The 24336-nt window shown below is 38.0% G+C and overlaps 1 protein-coding gene across 3 annotated transcripts in view; it reads right to left on the bottom strand.

Moving 5' to 3' along the window:
• G3BP1 (G3BP stress granule assembly factor 1) overlaps positions 1-24336 on the bottom strand; it is a 36695-nt gene that overhangs the window by 7770 nt on the left and 4589 nt on the right. For all 3 annotated transcript variants that reach the window (XM_058720774.1, XM_058720790.1, XM_058720783.1), the window contains 10 exons: positions 17650-17762; positions 12273-12354; positions 11636-11809; positions 9820-9910; positions 8069-8162; positions 5678-5879; positions 4326-4427; positions 3591-3702; positions 3257-3385; positions 2461-2570 (listed from right to left, as the gene is read on the bottom strand). In XM_058720774.1, coding sequence (XP_058576757.1) covers positions 2461-2570; positions 3257-3385; positions 3591-3702; positions 4326-4427; positions 5678-5879; positions 8069-8162; positions 9820-9910; positions 11636-11809; positions 12273-12354; positions 17650-17744 — 1191 coding nt within the window. In that variant the 5' untranslated portion in view covers positions 17745-17762. The remainder of the gene's footprint in view (positions 1-2460; positions 2571-3256; positions 3386-3590; positions 3703-4325; positions 4428-5677; positions 5880-8068; positions 8163-9819; positions 9911-11635; positions 11810-12272; positions 12355-17649; positions 17763-24336) is intronic.

Here is a 24336-nt window from a genome sequence, read left to right as displayed (position 1 = left end):
TTTCTTTTTTTTTTTTTTTTACTTATTTTTGAGAGGGGGGCAGAGGGAGAAAGAGAGGGAGGGAGAGATGGGGAAGGGGCAAAAGGAGAGAGGGAGAATCCCAAGTAGGCTTCCACGCTATCAGCGTGGAGCCCAATATGGGGCTTGAATTCTCGATCCATGAGATCATGACCTGAGCTATAAGAGTCGAACGTTTAACAAACTAAGCCACCCAGACACCCCAGTGACATTTTTTTTTAAACAAATACCTAAAAGTACTGACTATGATAAGAAGTGTTCTATATGCCTCACATTTATTTAATGCTCACAACCACCCTTCAAGGGCTGTCATTACACTACTTTAGAGGCCAGCCAACTAAGGGCCAGGAATGTTCAGGAACTTAATGGGTCACAACATAAAGAGCAATGGAAGGAGGAGAAAATGAAGGGATCCTGACAGGCAAGTAAAAGCTTTGAACCACGAGGCTAAACTACAGCGTGTCAAACACCATGGTCAGTCTTACATAAGCTATTTCTGTACTCATAAAAAATTACTGAAGGGAGTATGGCAGAGGTCTGCCAATACAGTAAGGGGGCAAAAGACAAGCTACACTTGAAGCTCCCAAACTACAAAGGGGTGATGTGAAAGTACACATGAGGAAAGCTACGTAAAGGGTAGGGTGGGGAGGGGTGGCCCCTTTGAGTTGATTTATATTTAAAATTCTGATTAAATACATAAATTTCTATTTGTACATTCATAAATATATTTAACACTAAAATAATATATTTATGTAATGTTTTAATATTCACACTATATTAAATCACTTCACACACATGAATCTGATGCACTGTTCCAGGCAATATTCTACATACAATGGGGAAAATAAAACCGTACTAAAGTCTAAAAGGTAAGAGGAGAGAAGTTGGAGAGGTTTTAAAAGGCAGTGATTGAAGACATCTCTGGGTAGTTATCACAAGGGTAGAAGCAATTTGAATGAGAAAAAGGTCTCAGACATACAGCCTCTGAGAAAATTTCAAAAAGTTCTTATGCATAAAGATGCCATGGCTTATCCATGTGCATTAAATGAAACAAACCCCCCTTACCTTGGACAATTAACTAAAAAGCCAGTTATCAGGTCTGACCTCTTTTGGCCCACTGGGAGTATCCTACCCTCTAAGGATGAATTCAAGGCTCTACCACAAAGGTGCACTGGACCTTCTGCATGCTGAATTATGGATTTATGCACAAGAACTCTGGGACATTTCTAGGTTCAGTATTCTGTGCCTATGCTAAGAAAAGCCACTGTTCTCTCCTTACTTCTAAGTGTTTTTGCAGGAGATGCATCATAAAAATACTGGTGACATAGTTTGAAAGATTAAATACACATTTGCAGATTAAGGCTCACTTAATGTTATGACCACAACAGTAAACTGGACAGTATAACAATCAACATTCTGAAGAACATCAGAAGTTCTACAGAACCTCTGGGAAATAATGACCTATAAGATTTTTATTACATGGTTAAGACAATGTGTAGTTTTAATCTGCAGAGACTGAAAGATGAGTTGTTGTGGGCAACTTTTGATGCAAATGCTTTGTAGACAGACAGGTGATGACTGCACATCGTGTATTACAAGCCATTAATTTTTATACTTTACAATAATGGGAGGCCTGGGTGGCTCAGTCAGATAAGTGTCCAACTCTTGACTTAGGCTCAGGTCATGATCTCTCAGGGTTCATGGCTTTGAGCTCTGCGCTGACATCAGGTAGCCTGCTTGGGATGCTCTCTCCCCCTTTCTCTCTGCCCCTCTCCCTCCGGCGCTCTCTCAAACTTAAAATGATTAACTTTATGTTATATGAATTTCACCTCAATTTTTTTTTCAAGTGAGATTTTTTTAAATCCCACACCCATCACAATAAATTAACAGTATTTATACTTTTGTTCTCTACTACTATTCCAGAAAGTGTTTTGTGCTAATGAAAGATGTGGAGGAAGGGAAGGGTTTCTTAAGAACCACACAGTAGTAAGATTCCAAATCTACCAAATCCCTCTATTATTAGAAAGCACCTGTAGGAAGAAGTACTGTTAATAAAATTGGTTCCAGGCTGGGTGACTCCAAACCTACACACCTGCCCCGGGAAAATTGGCTCTTAAGTTATCTTAGTTAAAAGCAACACTGTATTTCATCTCCTAAACCAAAAATCACCAAGGAAAGAAATCTGCATAAATTTCAGTGCACTGGTAACTATTAGTTATCTCATTCTCATCATTCGACTCAAAAATAAAGTTATTTAGAAAGAAGTTTTGTTACTCTCAACTCCCAGGCAAGTCTTTTAACAATAATGGCCCATCACAATGGAACACACTACCAAAACGTGTTGGAATAAATTGTACTTTCCATGTAAGAGATATTTGTAAAACGAATATATTCAAAGATCCAAGTTATTCTTAAAAAAAAAAAAGATGAAAAACTGCTTACCCTGTTGCTAAGGACCTTCTGAACAGGCTCAGAATCATCAAACACAACAAAACCAAAATTGGGTAATTTCCCGCCACTGTTAATGCGCAGCTCCACCACATTCCCATAACCTGCAAAGGAAACAAAGACTCTCAAGTAACTTCTTAGAACATTTCCTTTAAATATTATACACACACTAATCAATGACAGCCGCTAGTCAACATGGGGCTACAGACCGCTTGTAATGTGGCTAATCCAAAACAAGAAGTGCCGTAAGTGTGAAACACACTGGACTTCAAAGACTTAATATGGAAAAATGTAAAACAGCTCTTATTTTCACACGTTGAAATGATGTTTTTGATACACTGGGTTAAATCAAATATTAAAATTAAATTATCCAGTTTCTTTTTACCTTTCAAAATATAACCAGTAAAAAAAATTAATTAAATAAAATAACCACTAGAAAACTTAAAATTACATATGTAATTCACTTAGATGAACGAATCTACTGTTTAAATCTCAACAGATAGATGTATTAGGTAAATCTAGCACTTAAAACTCAGGAACTTAGGGGTGCCTGGTTGGCTCATTTGGGCATCCGACTTCGGCTCAGGTCATGATCTCGCGGTCCATGAGTTCGAGCCCCGCGTCGGGCTCTGTGCTGACAGCTCAGAGCCTGGAACCTGTTTCGGATTCTGTGTCTCCCTCTCCCTCTGACCCTCCCCCGTTCGTGCTCTGTCTCTCTCTGTCTCAAAAATAAATAAACGTTAAAAAAAAAAAAATTTTTTTTTTTTTTTTTAAAAACTCAGGAACTTACTTTGAAAAAAATCTTTAAGTTCCGATTTATCCACTTCATGTGGCAGATTGCCAATGAAAAGTTGGTGACTATCAGGGTGTCTCACAATTCTTCGGGGTTCAACGTCACCTTGCTCACCAGCCTCACGGACTTAAGAAAACAAAAAACAGCAGCGATGAAAGAGAAAGACATTTTCAGTGGCTATTTCAATGATTTTTTTCTCCACCCCCAAACACAGGTAATTCCATCAGCCCCATAATTTATTTTTAAAGTAGAAAATATCAACCACCCCTAAAGAATAAGCTCTCACCTCAAAATCCCCCAAACCAGAGAAGTCACCCTTCTGAGCTCTTACTTGGTCTAGGTCCCCTCTGGGGAGGAATATTTATTCGTTGTTCTCGCACTCTTTGATCCCTCTGAGGCCTCTGCGGTGGAATCTGAGATTCAGGCTTAGACTCCGGACGAGGCTGAAAAAATCATAAGTTAACCTCTGTGTAAAAAGAAAGCAAGCTTACCTTTTTTCCTGTAAAGTTTCTTAGTTAACAGTAAGGTTTAAAGAGAAAATGACATGGGTGCCTGGGTGGCTGAGTCGGTTAAGCATCCGACTCTTGGTTTCAGGTCATGATCTCACGGCTTTGTGGGTTTGAGCCCCACACTGGGCTCTGTGCTGGCAATGTGGAGCCTGCTTGAGATTCTCTCTCTCACCCTCTCTGCCTCTCCCCAACTTGTACTATCTCTGTCTCTCCCAAAATAAACTTTCAGCATCCAACTTTGGCTCAGATCATGATCTTGCAGTTCGTGAGTTCAAGCCCTGCATCGGGCTCTGTGCTGACAGCTCAGAGCCTGGGCCTACTTCAGATTCTGTGTCTCCCTCTCTTTCTCTCTTGAAACCAATTAAACATTAAAAAAAAAAATTGTTTTAATAAAAATAAAAATAAAAACTGACAGCTCTCCAAAAAAGGAAATTATTAAAAACCACCCTGTACTCTTCTCTGCTCTGTGTACCAGTTCCCACATTCTCCAAACCTATGTGAAGCACATTACATGAAATACAAGTAAATGTGCCCAATATACAAGCTTAGGAACTCACCTGCGAAGCTGGTACTTTAACAACGTGAGGTGGTATCCCAGTAACGGGAACAGCTCCACTGGGTGGAAGGTTCTTACTGGTCACAGATGCCCAAGAAAATGTCTAAGGGAACAACATTACTTGATTACCCCTTTCAAAATAATATAAAAGCTATTAGTCCTTAATTTCTTGTACATAATACATGCGTCACATTTTCATATTAGATAGGATGTTGTTCCTAAGTATCTTGAGATTCCTTTTCTTCCCCTACTTACAAATTTAGCGTTAAAATCCCCTAGGACTAGTCATCAAGTATCAGCAAAGTAAGAAAAGGTTTAAGGTCTAAGAAGCTACTTTCACTCAATTTCAGGTTTGTGAATCAAAGAAAATTCTCTCTCCTTCAAAACCAGCTTCCTTCTAGGATTCTCCCAATTAATGGTACAAACATCAACCCTGTTACATCAACTTTAGAATTCCCTTGAACACCTTTTCAATCCGTATCAAACTTCCTAATTCTTACTATTTACGACTTAACTACCTTCACTGCCACAAGCTTAATCCCAGGTGGCAAGATTTCTCTCCAGGGCTACAATAGCAGTCACCTAACTAGTCATTCCTCCTCAATCCAGCCAACCTACTTTTCTCCCTGCAAGCTCAAGTCATTTCCTACTCACCTAATCACTGCCCTCTAGGGAGAGACCAAGAACCCTACCTGTTTTACCACTATCTCCCACACCCAAAACAATGACCAGCAGAGGTGCTTGAACTATTAAATAAATGATATAAGAAAGAACCTTAAGAACCCTGACCCCATAAATACAGCACAAAACACATTCCTTCACAGAACACCAAATGTAAATGTTCTGTGATCCCAGTTAACATCACCCTGAAATGCCTCAGGAGTAACAGAAAAGCTTTGAACTTTGAAATCAAGTATTCTAATTAGAAAAGTAGCTGTAGTTTGGCAATTTGTTTCTACTTCTACTGTAAAGTTATCCTCAATTAGAGTCAGAAAAAAAGCAGGAAAAAGTCTGTTGTGCCATGATATATTTTTAAAAGGTACTTTATCACTTGTTTTTAACAAGCATTATTTTGAAACAAATTATTTAAAAAATGTGAGGTTGTTGATATGGTGATAAAAGAGCACCTGAAATTTCTGGTCTATAAGTATTCAAGTTTCCTTGGGTGGGGAGGAGAATTACTTTCAGAAAACAATATGCGTCTTAATTCCTATCTGAGGTATGGCTCATTATGTAGTAAGTTTCCCTGAACAAATGAAAACGTACCCATAAAGTCCACCAAACAGTACTATAAAGGAAGAGAGGTTTTTAAAAATCACCTAGAAACAGGAAGAAGGAAGACATACTACATACCCTCAGGTCTTCCTGTACTGTCTGCGCTATGTCTGCAGGTGCTGGGGAAGAACTCTTCTGGGCATCCTCAGGAGCAGTTTCTTCCAACACTGGCTCAGACTTTTCCTCTTGGATTTCAGAAACAGGTTCTTGTTCCGGTTCTGGTTCAGGATCAGGCTCTGGTTCAGCAACAGGTTCCTCTAAATGTTCTTCCAAATCATTGCTTTGGAAAATTTGAGAAACATCATTCTGCCTCCACTGATTTAGCAAGAAACTCCCAAGTATTTATTAACTATAGAGACCTGAACCAAAAAATTGCTCCCTGTCTCCAAAAAAAGATCTGAGTATTAAAACAAGACAACTCCTTAGAAAAGCATTCAATGAGCAAATCAGATTTGCTAAATTCTCCTAAGCAAATACATCAAAAACAGATCAAAATGAACCAAATCATGGTTTCTGTTACAATCCTGAAACTATCACAATTCACTTAGCTAACCACACATACAAAAAGACTAACAGCTTGTGGGGAAGGGGAAAAGAGTTGTTCAAAGGTTACAGTCTTACTTTTGCAAGATGAAAAGTTCTAGAGACCTGTTGTACAAATATTTGCATATAGTTAACATTACTACTCTGGGGCGGCGCCTGGGTGGCTCAGTCAGTTAAGCGTCCCACTCTTGATTTCAGCTCAGATCATGATCTCATGGCTTTGTGGGTTTGAGCCCTGCATGGGGCTCCGTGCTCACAGAGTGGAGCCTGCTTGGGATTTTTTTTTCTTTCTTTCTTTCTTTCTTTCTTTCTTTCTTTCTTTCTTTCTTTCTTTCTTTTCTTTTCTTTCTTTCTTTCTTTCTTTCTTTCTTTCTTTCTTTCTTCTTTCTCTCTTTCTCTCTTTCTTCTTTCTTTCTTCTTTCTCTCTTTCTCTCTTTCTCTTTCTCTCTTTCTCTCTTTCTCTCTCTCTCTCTCTCTCTCTTTCTCTCTCTCTTTCTCTCTCTCTTTCTCTCTCTCTTTCTCTCTCTCTCTCTCTCTCTCTCTCTCTCTCTCTCTCTCTCTTCTCTCTTCTCTCTCTCTTCTCTCTCTCTTTCTCTCTCTCTTTCTCTCTCTCTTTCTTTCTCTTTCTCTCTCTCTCTCTCTCTCTCTCTCCCTCCCTCCCTCCCTCCCTCCCTCCCTGGCTTGCACTGTCAAAATAAACTTTAAAAAGGAAAAACAAATATTACCACACAGTGCACTTAAAAATGGTTAACAAGGTAAAATTTGTATTATGCGGTTTTTAACATCAAAAAAAACCTCTCAGAACTTAAAAAAAAAAAAATCACACCAGTTATTCTGGAGAAAGAAGTTATGATTCAGAAGACTTCTTCTTAAACCTTCCAGAAAAATCACAAGGAATGTTTGTTAATGCTGCAAATGATTTCCCCCTGAAATTCTAATTTGGCAGGTTTGTGGTGGGACAACAGATCTTTTTCAACTTGCAACCCAGGTGAGTAATGTGGTTAGTTTGTCATCACACCTGGAGAAACACGAAAACATCCTTTAAGCACTAAGAGTTTCATATCAGATGACAAGTAAATATTTCTATTCCTATCATATTTCTGTTCCGTTGCAGATTAAAAAAAGTTTAAGATATAGTCACACATTTAGTGTCTGAGTTAATGAAACTATTTAATTCATGTCTGAATTTCTATCAATTTATGCTTGATCTCTAAATAAGTCCTTGAATATATTTATTCCCCACAAAGCACTTAATGCAATGCCTTGATGTGTTAAATACTTGATAAGAAATCCCCCAAATCAGGGGCACCTGTCTGTCTCAGTTGGTAAAGCATGAGACTCCTGACAGAGGTTTTGAGTTCCAGCCCCATGATGGTATGGAGATTTACTTAAAAATAAAATCTTTGAGGGCACCTGGGTGGCTCAGTTAGTTAAACGTCCAACTTGACTTCAACTCAGGTCATGATCTCAGGGTTCCTGGGTTCAAGCCCCACATTGGGCTCTGTGCGGACAGCATGGAACCTGCTTGGGATTCTCTCCCTCTCTCTCTGCACCCTGACCCCTGAGCTTATGCTCTCTCTCTCTCCCTCTCAAAAAAAAAAAAAAAATAAACATTTAAAAAAAATAAAATAAAATCTTGGAGGAAAAAAAATAATCCCAAAATCTATTTTTCACTTATGGCCAAGAAAAAAATGAAACCAAAAAGCAACTGATGGATACTATTTAAGTAGTTCTCATTGTGCAATAGGAATTAAAACAAGTTATAACATTTTTGTTAGCTCAGAGATACCAAAAGCAAAACCTTTCTTTTAGGAAACTAGTTATTTTCAGAGATAATTCTGAGAATATACGACTGCCCTCCAACAAAGGGAAAGACTAGACAACCCAAGTTCTCATGCAGCTCTGGACAGATAAAGTTTTTCTTACCTGACAGTCTGATCATAGAAAGTTCCAGATTCATCAGGTACTACCTCAGGTGTCTGCTGTCTTTCTTCAGGTTCCTCTACCTCTTCCTCAGATTCTAAATGAGTAAAGAAACTTAAAGTAATTTGTGCTTAATTCTCAAATACAACTGACCCTTAAACAAGACAGGTTTCAACTGTGTGGGTCCACTTATATGTAGATTTTTCTCATTAAATACAGTACAATACTGTAAATGAATTTTCTCTTCCTTATGATTTTAATAACATTTCCTTTTCTCTAGCTTACTTTAAGAATACAGCACATAATACATTTAACATACAAAATACATGTTAATCGACTTATGTTATCAGTAGTTTCCAGTCAACAGTAGGCTATTAGTAGTTAAAAAGTTTATAGAGAGTCTAAAGTTCTATGCAGATTTTTGACCGGCGGGGGGGGGGGGGGGGGGGGGGGGGGTTAGCACCCCAACACTCATATTATTCAAAGGTCAACATTATATTCATTTTTACAGTGTTCATCACCATCAAAAAAGTAGTGAGTGGGGGGATGAGTTAAATAGGTGATGGGGATTAAGGGGTACACTTGTACTGAGCACCTAACGTTATTTGGAAGTGTGGAATCACTACAGTGTACACATGAAATTGATATTACACTGCACGTTAACTGGAATTTAAATAAAAACTTTAATTTTTGTGAATGGTGTGAGAAAGTGGTCTAGTTTCAACCTTCTGCATGTTGCTGTCCAGTTCTCCCAGCACCATTTGTTAAAGAGACTGTCTTTTTTCCACTGGATGTTCTTTCCTGCTTTGTCAAAGATGAGTTGGCCATACGTTTGTGGGTCTAGTTCTGGGGTTTCTATTCTATTCCATTGGTCTATGTGTCTGTTTTTGTGCCATTAAATAAAAACTTTAAGCGAAAAAATGAAATAAAAACATATATAGAAAGTAAATAAAACACAGAAATTTGGTAAAATCATGGGAAAAGCTGTAAGGACAGAATTAAGGCTAATGTAGTGGCTGGGTTAAGAATAAGAACATGGAATCTGAGGCCATTTTGAGGCCCATAATCCAATGCAGGCTCTACCACGTAACTAGCTATATACAACATCAGGCAAATTACTGCTCTGTGTCTCAGCGGCCTCATCTATAAAATGAGAACAGTACTTAAAGTACTTATCTATAAGGCAGTTGTATTATACAATAAATATACAGTACTTAAATTTTTATTTCAGCCATGTAAGAAGTACTGATATACTAATTATTATTAGTGTTTAGAGACCATTCTTCAGGTGTCTCTCATGTTTCTTCTGCACATCTTACAACTAAGGCAATGGCTACGCTACCTTTTGCTCCAGACTATCCTTTAGAAATATTTATACAGCAGCCTCAGAAAAGCGTCTCCCTCCAGAGCAAAGGGTAGGCACACTTACTCCCTATTGTAAAAGATTTTGATCTTTGAACTTAGGGTTCTACTCTTGCAATGCACCCTGCTACAATGCAGGTGTCGTGCAGTTCATGAGATCTACCATTGTTGCAGTGAGTAATTACCTACTACTGACTTTGGAGTTTTAGGTCTTCCATGAAGCAGGTTGACCTGTTAGATTCGAGTAGGTTAAAAACTCAGACATTCCCCTGTCTTGACAATTAGAAGTTATTAATAAAGAATACAGAGTATAATAAACACACTCAAGAAACCCATACTCTCTTCAGGTCAACCTGATACCATCAAAAAAAAAATTTAGACAAGTAACTTACCCTCCTGAGGCTCAGTGACAAAGCCACCAAAGACCTCATCTTGGTATCTGAAGATATCATTGTGAACGTAGAACTTATTTGCAACAGAGCCCTGCAATGCCAACAAAAACTTTTCATTTATTCAGATTTTCACCAAAAGCCAAATCACCCTACACCAATGGTTCTCTACTAAGAGCAATACTGCACCACCCAGACACATCTGGCAATGTCTGAAGATACTTCAGTTTTCACATGGGAGAGTGCAACTGAAAGCTATTGCTTGAGTAGGGGGCAGGGATGCTGCTGAACATCCTACAATGCACAGAACGGCCAGCCACAACAAAGAATTATCTGGTCCAAAATGCTACTAACACCAAGAATGAAAAACCCTGCTCCGCATTATAGCCATTAAAAACTACACTCAAATATATTGCTCCCTTAAAATACCACCAGATGGACAGCCAAATACTGGTAAAGTACGTAACATGTCACCACCTCAAATCTGAACAGTAACTACTTTTACCAACTGCAGCACATACTTAAAATTCCTTAAATCTGTATCCAAGAATATTGATATAAACACTCAACAGTGCTACAGCTGAAAAGGTCTGCCTAGAAGACCACGCCAGAGTGTAAATCCAACTATGTCATTAACTATTCAAGCTCCAACACTGTCTCTTCATCTACATTTAAAAAAAAAGGGGGGGGGGGTATCACATCTCCTATCTACATAGGAGCTTTGGATATTAAATGAGACAGTTCATATAACAATGCATTATATAAGGTAATGTTAGATTCTTCGTCTTTAAGAGGAAAAGGAAATTTAAGCAAACTTAAAATAATTCTTAATCATATCCCATATGACTCTGTATAGTTAGAAATTCATCAAGTTTTATACTACAGATAATCTAAGCCATCCTCTAAAACTCATGACTAAAATGAAACACATTAATTTCTCAAAAAGACAACTGAGTTATTATTCAAACAGTAAGATGACAGGGGTTTTAGATTCATTATTTCTGAACAGAAAATTATCTTTTATTCATTCATTCATTCGTTCATTTATTTATTTATGGGGGACAGAGAAAGAGAAAGAATATTCCAAGCAGCCTTCACGCTGAGCGTGGAAGCCCAACACAGGGCTCAAACCCACGAACCATGAGATCATGACCTAAGCCAAAATCAAGAGTCGGAACTTAACCAACTGAGCTACCCAGGCTCCCTGAACAGAAAACTATCTTAAGGGTAATGCTAAAGAAAACATCTAATCAGCAGGTCCCTATTGAGCCACTTCCACATGCGTATGCAGATAGGCTTCCTGACTTTGTTCAGTCTGCACCAGTCAGGAAGACAGTACAAGTGCAAACTCTTCAACATAAACCCGTGGCTCCTTTCATGATAAGCAGGAAAAGAAACAGGGCTCCCTGAAGAAACAGCAGATTCTAGAACTGGGGCTGGGGCTAGGACTAGGGCTGAGCCTGAAACATCTTGTGCCACAAAAGTTATAAAGTGCTCCCTCTGCCAAAAACAAACAAATAGATAATGGTACTGTAGTTAAGAAAGAGTATTCCTTAACGCTTAGGAAAAATGCTCACTGAAGTATCTGAGGATGACTAGGCATGATGTCTCCAACCTAGTTATAAATGGTTTTGAATTAAAATGACAGGTAAATAGAAAAAGCATTACTAATGTACAGGCAAGTGTGGGCAATGGCTCTAGGTAAGGAGTATGTATGAGGTATTGTACTATTATCACAACTTTTCTGTAAGCTTGAAATTTCAAAATAAATACTTTCTAAAAAGATTTGTACAACCTTTCGTGGTTTGTTTCTTCATACCTCAGGAGCAAGGACAAATGTCTGCATGAATCTCCTCAAAGCCTGGTTGTTATTGGAGAGCAACCCCATCACCTGGACCACCACCCCATCATTCAGAGTGGCATGAGCATCAACATGGCGAATCTTAGTGTGGCAATTGGTAAAGTTTTGTGACATGACTTTCCTATGGATTTCCTAAAGAATCAAGGGAAGAGTTAATGACTTAAAATTTACAATCTCCAACAAAAACAAGTTTTTAATACAACACAAGTAGAGATAATCTGCATGTTTAAATTACAAACTACACAGACCCTAATTTGCCTTAGAACAGGATATCCCCAGTGACCGCCTTGAGCTTTTTAAAACTGTCCTGAATTGACATACCTAAAAAAGGTTTACAGTAAATGAGAATGATCCCTGTGCTAAAACCAATTACCTCCTAACAGAAAATTTTCAGAACAAATTATTCAAAATAAGGAAATCTGACACCCTAAGCTTTTCAGTGGCTTTACCAAATAGGTACTGAACACCAAAACTGCTAAAAAGAAATTGAAAAACTTCGTCTTTAAATATCAGCAAATCTGTTATGTATGTACCTGCCTCAGTATGGGTTATTTTCTAGCTGTGTAACAGCCTACACAAAGCTTGGGATGCTTACTTTCTGTCCATAAACCGCATCTGCTGGCTTTCCATTTGAATCCAATCCCCCGTGGACATAAGAAGAGTTCTTTCCATAAAATCTGTAAAACAGAGAGATAATTTACTTGTCAGGTGCAAGCATCCTAAGCCTTGATATTTATTTTTCATGTTTGGTATCTATTTGCCTCACTGGCAGAATCTTGGAAACAAGGTGTTTTTCTTTTTCATTTTTGTATACAATCATAGATCTACTCCCTACATGTCACTCAACATTTGCTGAATAGAAATAGATTTGGTCAATGAGGCAGAACACTTTACAAGTCATAAGCTCCAGATTTCAGAGTAGGATGACCGTGTTGGGAAAGATCTTGTAGTTCATGTCAGGAAGGCTACTTAGAATAAAACAAGTTCTGTTTTCACTCAAGAAGAAAACAGGCAGCTTTAATACAGATGAGGACATCTACACTCTCCTGTAAGCTTACAAAGTCTAAACCTTTTATATCTGAGAATGCATGTGAGGGGATTCCATTAAAAAATCAGTAATTTAACAACAAAAACAAAACCAGTAACTCCTGCAGGTGAGGTTTAAGAGTAATTTTTAACAATTCTTGCTGATGCATTAAGAGCTTCAGACTTTAATTCCCCATAGCTTGAATTCACCTATATCCTCAATTGCTTTGTTTTTTCATTGTAACACTGGATCAGGGGGGGAAAAAAAAAATACTGGATCAGGAAAGCCAGATGCAGACACAAAGATATCCCAAAAAGTGCCCCAACCCAGAAATAACTGCTATTAGAATTTCTTGATAACTGGGGCGCCTGGGTGGCTCAGTCAGTTGAGCATCGGACTCTTGATTTCGGCTCAGATCATGATCTCATGGTTCATGGGTTTGAGCCCCACATCTGCACGGATAGTCTAGGGCTTCCTTGGGATTTCTCTCTCTCTCTGCCCTTCCCCTGCTCATTCACATCTTCTTTCTCAAAATAAATAAACTTAAAAAAAAAATTTCAGGGCGCCTGGGTGGCTCAGTCAGTTAAGCATCTGACTCTTGATCTCTGCTCAGGTCAGATCTCACAATTCTTGCGTTTGAGCCCCCCATCGGGCTCTGCACTGATGGTACCAAGCCTGCTTGGGATTCTGTCTGTCTTTCTCTGCCCCTCCCCTGCTTGTGCTTTCTCTCTCAAAATTAGTAAATATTAAAAAAAAATTTTTCAAATTAAAAAGAATTTCTTGGGGCGCCTGGGTGGCTCAGTCGGTTAAGCGTCCGACTTCAGCCCAGGTCACGATCTCGCAGTCCGCGAGTTCGAGCCCCGCGCCGGGCTCTGGGCTGATGGCTCAGAGCCTGGAGCCTGCTTCCGATTCTGTGTCTCCCTCTTTCTCTGCCCCTCCCCCGTTCATGCTCTGTCTCTCTCTGTCTCAAAAATAAATAAACATTAAAAAAAAAAAAATTAAAAAAAAAAAAAAAAAAGAATTTCTTGCTACCTATACTACCTACAGATATGCAATTTGTCACAAATGAACCCATACATATCATTCTACATCCTGATTCTGTCCCTCTCTGGCCCCTCAAATAGGACAGTTTTGGGCCCACAGGTACCCTAAGTCTACCCTGCAAATTTTAAAGTTATTAAAAGGCTACACATCTGCCAGTGCATCAGTTCAATGCTGGCTAATCCACTTTTCATTACAGGCAAACATCAGAGATATCAGAGTTTGGTTCCAGATCAGTGCAATAAAGAGAATATTGCAATAAATGGAGTCAAATAGGCTTTTTTGGTTTTCCAGTGCATATAAAAATTATGTTTACACTACACCTTTGTCTATTAAACGTGCAACAGTATTTCTACTACAATGTAAGCAATGTAAGCAATGTACATACCTTAATTAAAAAACACTTTGTTGCTTAAAAAAATAAAATGCTAACCATCATCTGCACTTTCAGGGAGTCCTAATCTGTCTATTGGTGGAGGGTCTTGCCTCGATGGATGGCTGCTGACCAGGGTGGTGGTTGCAGAAAACTGGGGTGGCTGTGCCAATTTCTTCAAGTTAAGACAACAATGAAGTTTCTTCCACCAATTAACTTTTCCTTTCACTAAGGATTTTCTGTAGTGTGTGATACTGTTTGACAGCATTTTACCCACAGTGGAACTACTTTCGAAATTGGAGTCAATCCTCTCAAATCCTGAGAGCCACTGCTTCATCAACTCAAGTCTATGTAATATTCTTTTTTGTTGTTACTCCCAACAATCTTCACAGCATCTTCAGCAGTAGATTCCATCTTAAAAAAAAAAAAACTTCTGGGGCGCCTGGGTGGCTCAGTTAAGCATCCAACTTCGGCTCAGGTCATGATCTCACAGCTGTTGAGTTCAAGCCCCACATCGGGCTCTGTGCTGACAGCTCGGAACCTGGAGCCTGCTTCGGGTTCTGTGTCCCTCCTCTCTCTGCCCCCCCTCCCCCCCCATGCTCATGCTCTGTCTCTCAATAATGAATAAACATAAAAAATTTTTTTTAATTAAAACATCTTAAAAAACACTATCTTTGCTCATCTTTAAGAAGCAACTCCTCATCTGTTAACGTTTTATCATGAGACTGCAGCAACTCAGTCACATCTTCAGCCTCCACTTCTAGTTCTAGTTCTCTTTATATTTCCACCACACCTGCAGTGACTTCCTCCTCTGAAGTCCTGAACCCCTCAAAGTCATCCACGAGGGCTGGGATCTTCTTCTCAACTCCTGTTCATCTTGATATTTTGACACCTTCCCACGAATCACGTCCAATATAAAGCTGTTTCATCCACATTGAAAATCTGTTGTTTAGTGTACCCACCTTCACTAACTACCTTAGCTAGACTTTCTGGATGGCTTGCTGCAGCTTCTACATCAGCACCTGCTGCTTCGCCTTGCACTTTGATGTTACGGAAACAGCTTCTTTCCTGAAACCTCATCAACTAACTTGTACTAGCTTCAAACTTCTGTGGCTTCCTCACCTCTCTCAACTTTCATAGAATTGAAGAGTTAGGGCCTTACTCTGATCAGGCTTTGGATTAAAGGAATGTTGTGGCTTATTTGACCTTCCATCCCACTACTCAAAGTTCCTCATATCCACAATAAGGCTGCTCTGCTTTCTTATCATGCATGTGTTCACTGGAGTAGCACTTTTCATTTCAAAAACATTTCCTTTTTACTCACAATTTAGCTAATAGGCCAAGAGGCCTAGCTTTTGGCCTATCTCAGCTTTCAACATTCCCTACCAAGCTACTTACGGCTTTTGATGTGAAGGGACAGACAAGTGACTCTTCCTTCCACTTAATACCTAATTAAAGCCATTATAGGGTTAAGTTAACTGGCCTAATTTGAATACCACTAAGTCTCAGAGAATAGAAGGCCCAAAGAGGGAGAGAGATGGGGAACAATGAATCAGTGTAAGAGTCAGAAGACATACAGCATTTATTGAACATTAAGTTCATGGTCTTACATGCATAGGCATATGCCATAAAACAATTATAATAGTACCAACAAAGGTCACTGATCACAGATTACCATTAAAAAATATAATAATGAAGTTTGAAATACTGTGAGAATTAGCAAAATCTTGACAAAGACACAAAATGAGCAAATACTGGAAAAATGGCACCAATGAGCTTGCTAGACTGAAGATTGCCACAAACTTATAACTGCCAAAAAACACAGTATTTGCAAAGCACCATAAAGTGAAACACAATGAGATACGCTTGTATGTATGTTGTACTTTAAGGTAAAATGTGAAAAAAAAAGGTCTTGAGTCAATAAATATATCGACAAGGACTATATTAATTTCACTTAGTTCTCCTAAGTTTTATGTATTAATTTGAGAGAGTAAGAGCAAGCAAGAGCAGGGGAGAGGCAGATAGGGAGAGCAAAAAATCCCAAACAGGCTCCCCGCTGACACTGATGAACTGTGAGATCATGACCTGAGCTGAAATCAAGAGTAGGATGCTTAACTGACTGAGCCACCCAGGCACCCCTTGCTCCTTTTCAAAGTCCAAAGTTACCTAATCTCTGAGGACACAGAAACAAATTTTGACATAAAATACAAAAAGAAAAAAGGGGAAAAAAACATGTGAAAACCTGTTCAATCACTTAAGTCATGTCAACACCAGATTTGTTTTTAATTTTCTATTTATTTTTGAGAGAGAGAAAGAGAGAGAAAGAGAAAGAGAGAGAGAGAGAGAGAGAGAGAGAGAGAATGAGAAGGGGAGGGGCAGAGAGAGGAGATACACAATCTGTGAAGCAAGCTCCAGGCTCTGAGTTGTCAGCACAGGGCCTGACGCTGGCCTAGAACTCATGAACCACAAGATCATGACCTGGGCCAAAGGTGCTTAACCGAATGAGCCACCCAGGCACCCCAACACCAGCAAATTTTTAACAGCTTACATCCTTACCTGCAAAATAAAGTTAAGTACCTAATAATGTCTTACTAAAAGGTTTTAATAAAGATCAATAGGAAACAGGTGAAAGCAGAAAATTGTAAATTCTCAAAAATATATATATTTTCCATTTTCACAACAAGGACTCAAATTTATAAATTTTCTTTTTCACCCAATAAGGATGTGATATCCAATATGCAAGCTGGTCAAAGTAACGAGGGAAATAGTCTGGTCCAGCAAACACACATTTTGGCATCTGTAAGAAATTATTCTAACAAGTCTATAAATCAACTTGTATATTTATAGCTTTGTATAATGCTGGACTGTTTGTAAGAAGAAATAATGGAAGCAACCAACAAATTCACCACTGGGGATTAAAAGATGCTATATATCTCTATAAAATAAAAAATACATGAATACTAAAATTAATATGATACATGTACTACCCTTATGAGATGACCCCAAATTATCAAGTGAAAAACTAAAAGACAGTATGTTAAAAATGTTTGCATATACAAAGAAAAATTGTAAACATGGTTTTACTAGAGCTTTTTGTGTTTATTTCATAAACTGTTAATTTACAAGCCTATACCACATTTCCAAGTTACCCTAATTTTTAAAAGCACATGGACACAAAAATGTTACTGTAGGAATAGTCTTTGATACATTCTTACAAAATATTCATGATTCACCACCAAAAAACACCATAAAAAACAGAAACAAAAGCATAAATACCATATTTTTACATTTTCAGCCATGATTTTTCTGATAATGTGTAAGTTTAGGTGACTTAGTCTAATTTCTTTATACTTGTATATTCTACTTAAAAATTTAAATAGCCATCATTTATTGGCTGTTATGTACAAAGCACATATTATGCAACAAGTCTACAAAGTGCATGACAAGAGACTCTGAAGGATACGTAGCTACATACTAAAAAACATTAGATCATGCATGGTTTAAAAAAAAAAAAAAAAAAAAAAGTTTTACCTGTGTAGCATGTCTGGGGCCTGGTTCAGCAGCGTGTAATACTGCCTCACAAATTCCCGCCCGACCAGCAGGGGACTAGGCTTCTCCATAACCATTGCTTTGGTCAATTCAACCTGGAAAAAAATGTTGAAGATGTTCAACTTGAAAGATCAAGTACACAGGGGAAAAATGGCAGGGGAAAAAACTGAATTATTTAGCTAAAACAACTCAAAGACAAGACACTTTAGCAATTCTTGGTTTTAAAAAATAAGCATAAGAATAAAACCCCCACAGACCAGGTTAGATTTTTATTCAAGTTTATTGTAATCTGATGAATTCATTATTATTCTCAAAAATTAATTTCTTTAAAATGGTTATAAGAACTTCAAAGGTACATATTTCCAGCATGTACCTTATCATAATCTCTCTGAACTTTTTTTAATGTTTATTTTTGATGTTTTGAGAGAGAGACAAAGTGCAAGTGGGGTAGAGGCAGAGAGAGGGAGACACAGAATCCGCAGCAGGCTCCAGGCTCTGAGTTGTCAGAGCCTGATGAATTAATGTTTATTTCTGAGAGAGAGAGAGAGTGTGAGCAGAGGAAGGGCAGTGAGACAGGGAGACCTAGAACTCAAACTGGGCTTCAGGCTCCGCGCAGTAAGCACAGAGCCTGACGCAGGGCTCGAACTCACTAACTGTGAGATCATGACCTGAGCCAAAGTCGGACCCTTAACCGACTGAGCCACCCAGGCACCCCTCTCTAAATTTCTAAACCCAATTAAGAGTGTTCCACTTCTAAGATTACTAGCACATTCTTATTTGTTGCAATACTAGATTCAAGGGTGATAAATATAGCTCTGACATACAGGAGGCACATGTGATCACATTTTTAGTCAGTATCAGGGAAAACTTCTAGTACCTTTAAGAGAAACCATAAAAATCTAAAAATGCTATGCTTAGTTCATTTCATGATGAAACCAAATATAATCTGAAAAAGGGTGAGCTAACAAAATGGTTTTTTTACTCAAAAAAATTATCTACCACCTCAAAGTCCTCACAATGACGAAGTTAGTATCTTTTGAGTATTAAGAAAGGCAGCAAACACTAAGTCCTCAATTATTGTTATCAAAATAAAACTTTTTGGGAAAAATATCTGGTAGGAGATAATCCAACTTTTCATTTGAGGAATAAAATCATCCTCAAATTAAACATACAGGCAAACACATATGTACAGATCAATTACAGTAAAAAAGGCAAGACATTTTATTTCAATTTTCTCAAAGGACAGGCAAAACAATTTGGTTAATTCCTGAACAATTTGTGGACATATGTTTATCTTCATCTAGTGCATCTGCATTATCCTTTTATCTTAAAAAGTTTATTTTGAGAGAGAGAGAGAGAGAGAGAGAGAGAGAGAGCGCGCGCGCTAGAGCGAGAGCAAGCATGCGCACATGGGCACACAAGCAGGGAAGGGGCAGAGAGAGAATCCCAAGCAGGTTCCAAAGCTGTCTACACAGAGCTGGGCATGGGGCTCAAACTCGCAGAATGTGAGATCATGAACTGAGCCGAAACCTAGAGACAGACACTCGACTCAGTCACACAGGCACCCCTGCGTTATTCTTGAATATCTGTCCAATTTACTACCTGTTTCACTGAAACCTAAGAAATTAGTTCAAGGCCAGTCCACATTTTCCCCAGATTACAGGTACTAGATCAATACATAATACCTTCCTAGTCATACTGGAGAGTAGTTTACCTGTAGGCATGGTTACTAGCATATCAGTAAAAAGAATTTGGATCCTAGGTCTTAAACAAATATACTTAGACTAAACCAGAATGAGAAATTGCTATATTTTTCCCTGGATCATAGTCAAACAAAAAAAAACAAAAAAAAAAAGATAATTTCAGATGTTCTTACTGATCCTAAATTCTTCAGAACTTCAAAGTTACAGTTGGACGTGAGATCACGTCATATAACTTGTGGTTTTCAAGTTTTAAGATTTCCCATTACTATGGTACTATTACTACGATCTGATGTAAACCAGATCAACTACACTTAAAAAAATTTTTTTTTAATGTTTTTATTTCTTTTTGGGACAGAGACAGAGAAGAGAGAGACAGAGTCAGAGAGAGGGAGACACAGAATCCAAAGCAGGCTACAGGCTCTGAGCTGTCAGCATAGAGCCCAACGCGGGGCTTGAACTCATGAGCTGTGAGACCATGACCTGAGCTGAAGTCAGATGCTTAACTGACTGAGCCACCCAAGCGCCCTTCCACCTGAATTTTTAATGGAAGGGCTTACTCTAGGCAAAGTCAAAAGAGAAAAATATCCTATGATCTGCGTAAGAATGCATATGGAACTCTCATACAAATCACTAAAATAAAGAATAACCCAAGAGGAAAAACAGGCAAAGGAAATGGAAAAGCCAATTCTCAGGAAAGTAAATGGGCAAGAAATGATAAACTAAGTAACCAATAAAATGCAAATTAAAACCTATCACTTCTCACAGAAGATCCCCTGAAATATTAAAATATCAGTCAATGTTCAACACTGTCAAGAAGTTGGGAAAAGAGAACCGGCAAAGCTGAAGAAATGTCAATGGCTGCCACCACAGTGGAGAAGTTATCTAATAAAATCAACAATGCTCCAATGAATCCAGCAATTCTTTTCTAGACACATACACAAGAGAAACACCCATAGGCACAAGAGATAAAGCGAGAAATTAACTGCCACCCTATTTCTGAAACATAACACAAATAACCTATGTTATCTGTCAAACAGGAAATGGATTAGGGTGCAGTTTATACAGATCATTCAAACACTGTATCTAAGATAATCACATGGGGCACTGACAAGATTGAAAAGCAGTACTATTTATAATTATGCCAGGTTAACTGGAGTGAATTAGGGCTGTCCCTAGGAAACCAAGACATAAAGTCATCCTATTTATAGTGGTCAAAGTCAGCATGAAATAGATCTCAAAAACAATGTTAAAATGAAAAGTCAGTTGCTGAATATGTACTGTATAATAGCTTTTAAACTTTTAAAAGTGTTTTTAGTATACACAAAACATTAGATATTGTTCATAGTGCTTTTCTACTTATGAAAAGCTTTATTAACATTATGCTGTCATATACAGTACACAATAAATACTTTAGTCCTAACTTTGAAGTATTTGTTACTTCCATTGGATCAGATTTTCTTTTAATATTTGAGGCCTAAAAATTAGCCTGATACATGGAGTATCCCAGCAGAAATTCCATTTGGACAAGAAAACCATTCAAATTATTCTGCTTATATGTAAAAATCTTACTATAACTATGTCATCAACTGTTGATACTTAGTTTATGTAAACAGATGCTTTTACTTGGTAGAATTAATTTTAAAAATACACCCATAGGAGCATAACTGATTATCTAATTTATGCTTTAAACTATAGTCTGACTGCAAATGAGGTACTTTGGAATAACTTCATCACCTATGATAACTCTTACTCCAATCTACCCTTTTGGTTTCCTTCATCTGTTTTTGTTTTTATCATGATTTGTATTCTGCAGTCATTTCCCGTTTTTTTCTTCCAAGATTTAATTTAAATTCAAGTTAGTTAACATATAGTGTAGTATTCGTTTCAGAAGTGTATTTTCATGATTCATCACTTACATAACACCCAGTACTCATCCCAACAAGTGCCCTCCTTAATGCCCATCACCCATTTAGACCATCCCCCACCCACCTCCCTCCATCAAGCCTCAGTTTGTTCTCTATAGTTAAAAGTCTCTTATGGTTTGCTTCCCTCTGCTTTCATCTTATTTTTCCTTCCCCTACGTTCATCTGTTTTGTTTCTTAAATTTCACATTTGAACGAAATCATACGATATTTGTCTTTGACTGACTTATTTCACTCAGAATAAGGGAAAGAGCCAGGGTACGTGGGTGGCTCAGCTGGTTAAGCGCCTTGTGGGGCCTGCACTGAGCGTGGAGCCTGCTTAGCGTTCTCTCCCTCCCTCTCCCTCTGCCCTTCCCTTACTTGCGTGGGCACACACACGCTCTCTCAAAAAATATATACAATAAACTTTTTCAAAATAAAAATAAAAAAAATTATGGAAAGAGCCCAAATGTCCATCGACTAATGAATGGATAAGGATGTGGTGTGTGCATACACATACACACACACACACACACACACACAAAATGGAACATTATCAGCCATCAAAAGGAATGAAATCTTGCCATTTGCAAGGACATGGAAAGAATAGAGCATTGGTATATTTATTTTTAAAATAGTCTGGAAGTAAAAACAGACAAATAGATCCATAGAACAAAATAGCTAAGAAATATACCCACATATAAAGGGACAACTGGGATTTTTAACATAAATGCAGATAATTCGGTAGAAAAAGGATACTCTGTTCAACAAATGGTGGAAGAATTGCATATCCATACATTGGAAAAAATGAACCTCATTTCACGCACCACATGAAGTTTACTCGAAATGGTTTTATGTAAAATCTAGAACTATAAAATCTGCATGACCTTGGGTTGAGCAAAGATTCTAGTTACACTGAAAACATAATCTATATGAACACTGATACTGTAGATTCTGTTAAATTAAAACTTTCTGCCCTGCAAGACACTTTTAAGAGAATGAAAACACGAGCTAGACTGGGGGATAAATATTTCAAAGCATATATCTGATAGGAAAACTTGTTATCTATAAGAACTCTCGTAACCAAATAACAATCCCATAAAATATGAGCAAAAGATATGAAAAAACACTCCACCAAAGAAATTATTTGAATGCCAAATGAGCCCATGAAAAATGCTAAACATCCTTAGTAATCAAAGAAATGCAAATTAAAACCACAGTAAGGTACCACTACACCTGTCAGAACGACCAAAATAAATGCTGACCAAGGTTGGCCAGGATATACAGAAACTCTCAGGATATACTCAAAATTCTGCTGGTGGGAGCGTCAAGTGGTGCAACCACTTAAGAAGTTAGTCAGTTTCTTAGAAAGCTTTATTTGTAACACCCTAAAGCTGGAAACCAACCAAACATCCATCAACAGGTGAATGGATAACATTGTGGTGTATTTACAGAATATAACTTTTTTCACAAGCACATATTGTATGATACAGCTTACATAAAAATTCTAGAAAACATAGGGGGCACCTGGGGGGGCTCAGTTGGTAAAGCTTCCATCTCTTTGATTTCAGCTCAGGTCATGATCTACGGTTCATGGTATGGAGCTCCATGCCTGCTTGGGATTCTCTCTCCCCCTCTCCTTGCCCCTCCACCCCCAGGCTCTCTCTAAATAAGGAAAGAAAGAGACAAAAAGAGAGAGAGAGAGAGAGAGAGAGAGAGAAAGAAAAAAAACAAGGAGTCCTACTTAAAAAAGTGATGCAAATTGTTAACTGTCAATTCTAAGTACTAGGACGTTTAAGTCGTCTTTTTGCCCTATCTTAATAATTTATCAAAAACACTAAGAAAAAAACACCAAGGGTTTGTGTGCACTAATATGAATATATATTAAATTATCATAAATTTTGTAGCAAGGTTATGCTATGTATTCAAACATTTGAAATTAAGGCATTAAGAGAAACCAAAATGTTTTCCCAAAACCAGAGAAACTTTAATACAAAAGCCACTGTCTGTACTCATAGCAAGAGCAGTATCACCATCACGGGATCTACTGTTCAATCTGTTTTCTAAACTCTACACGTTTACCACCTGTCACCTCCCTTTAATTCTTCCTGATAGTTCCTTGGAGAAATGGTTGACTTTAGGGCTGGGAAAGGCAAAATACAAGGTGAGCCTGAACTACTGGTAAATAAAGAAAATGCTTTAAGGGGTGGCTCAATCAGTTAAGCATCCGACTTCGGCTCAGGTGATGATCTCTCGGTTCATGAGTTCGAGCCCCTCTCGGGGCTCTGTGCTGACAGCTCAGAGCCTGGAGCCTGCTTCAGATTCTGTGTCTCCCTCTCTCTGCCCCTCCCCTGCTTGAGCTCTGTCTCTCCCTCTCTCAAAAACAATTAAAAATTTTTTTTAAAAAAATGAAAATGTTTAAAAAAAAAAAAACCTCAGGGGAATGTTAAAAGGACACAAGAGCCAAAACTGCACCAATTTGAGCAGTAAGTAAAAAAGCAAAAATAACTTAGATAACATTGGATTACAAACCAAAGAATAAAATATCCATGGCTCCATAGTAACAAAAATAAATGCCTAAATAAAAAACTTAATGAGTAAGAAAATAAAGTCAATAAAAAAATAAAGGGGGAAGGAGACAAAGCTGCCTTACAGAAGAATTTCAAACAGAGGGAACAAAGGAAATAAAGAATCACCATTACACTAAGAGAACAGCCACAAGCAAGATCCAGTAATAAACACTATAAGGAATCTTTAAAGAAACATTTTAACATATGCTAAGAAACATAGAAACATATTAACATATGCTTAAGAAACCTTTAAGAAACATAGCTAATATATGCTAACATACATTAGCATAACTTTGAAGTGTCTCCCTCCCCCCCCAAATATTTAGTAATTACAATAATAGCTTTAATACATAGCTAATTTATGTCCACAAATTCTGATTCTCCTCTTCCTTGGGGACTGGTTTTTAACAAAGAAAACAAGGGGAAAAATCCTAACCTGGTAGACACCACTTAATCGACCAAGGTTAAATTCAACCAGTACATTATGTACCCCTT

Source organism: Neofelis nebulosa, chromosome 1, assembly GCF_028018385.1.
Source record: "Neofelis nebulosa isolate mNeoNeb1 chromosome 1, mNeoNeb1.pri, whole genome shotgun sequence".
NCBI lineage: Eukaryota > Metazoa > Chordata > Mammalia > Carnivora > Felidae > Neofelis > Neofelis nebulosa.
Note: the sequence above shows the minus strand (reverse complement) of the source record. Positions and strands in the feature narration are given on the sequence as shown.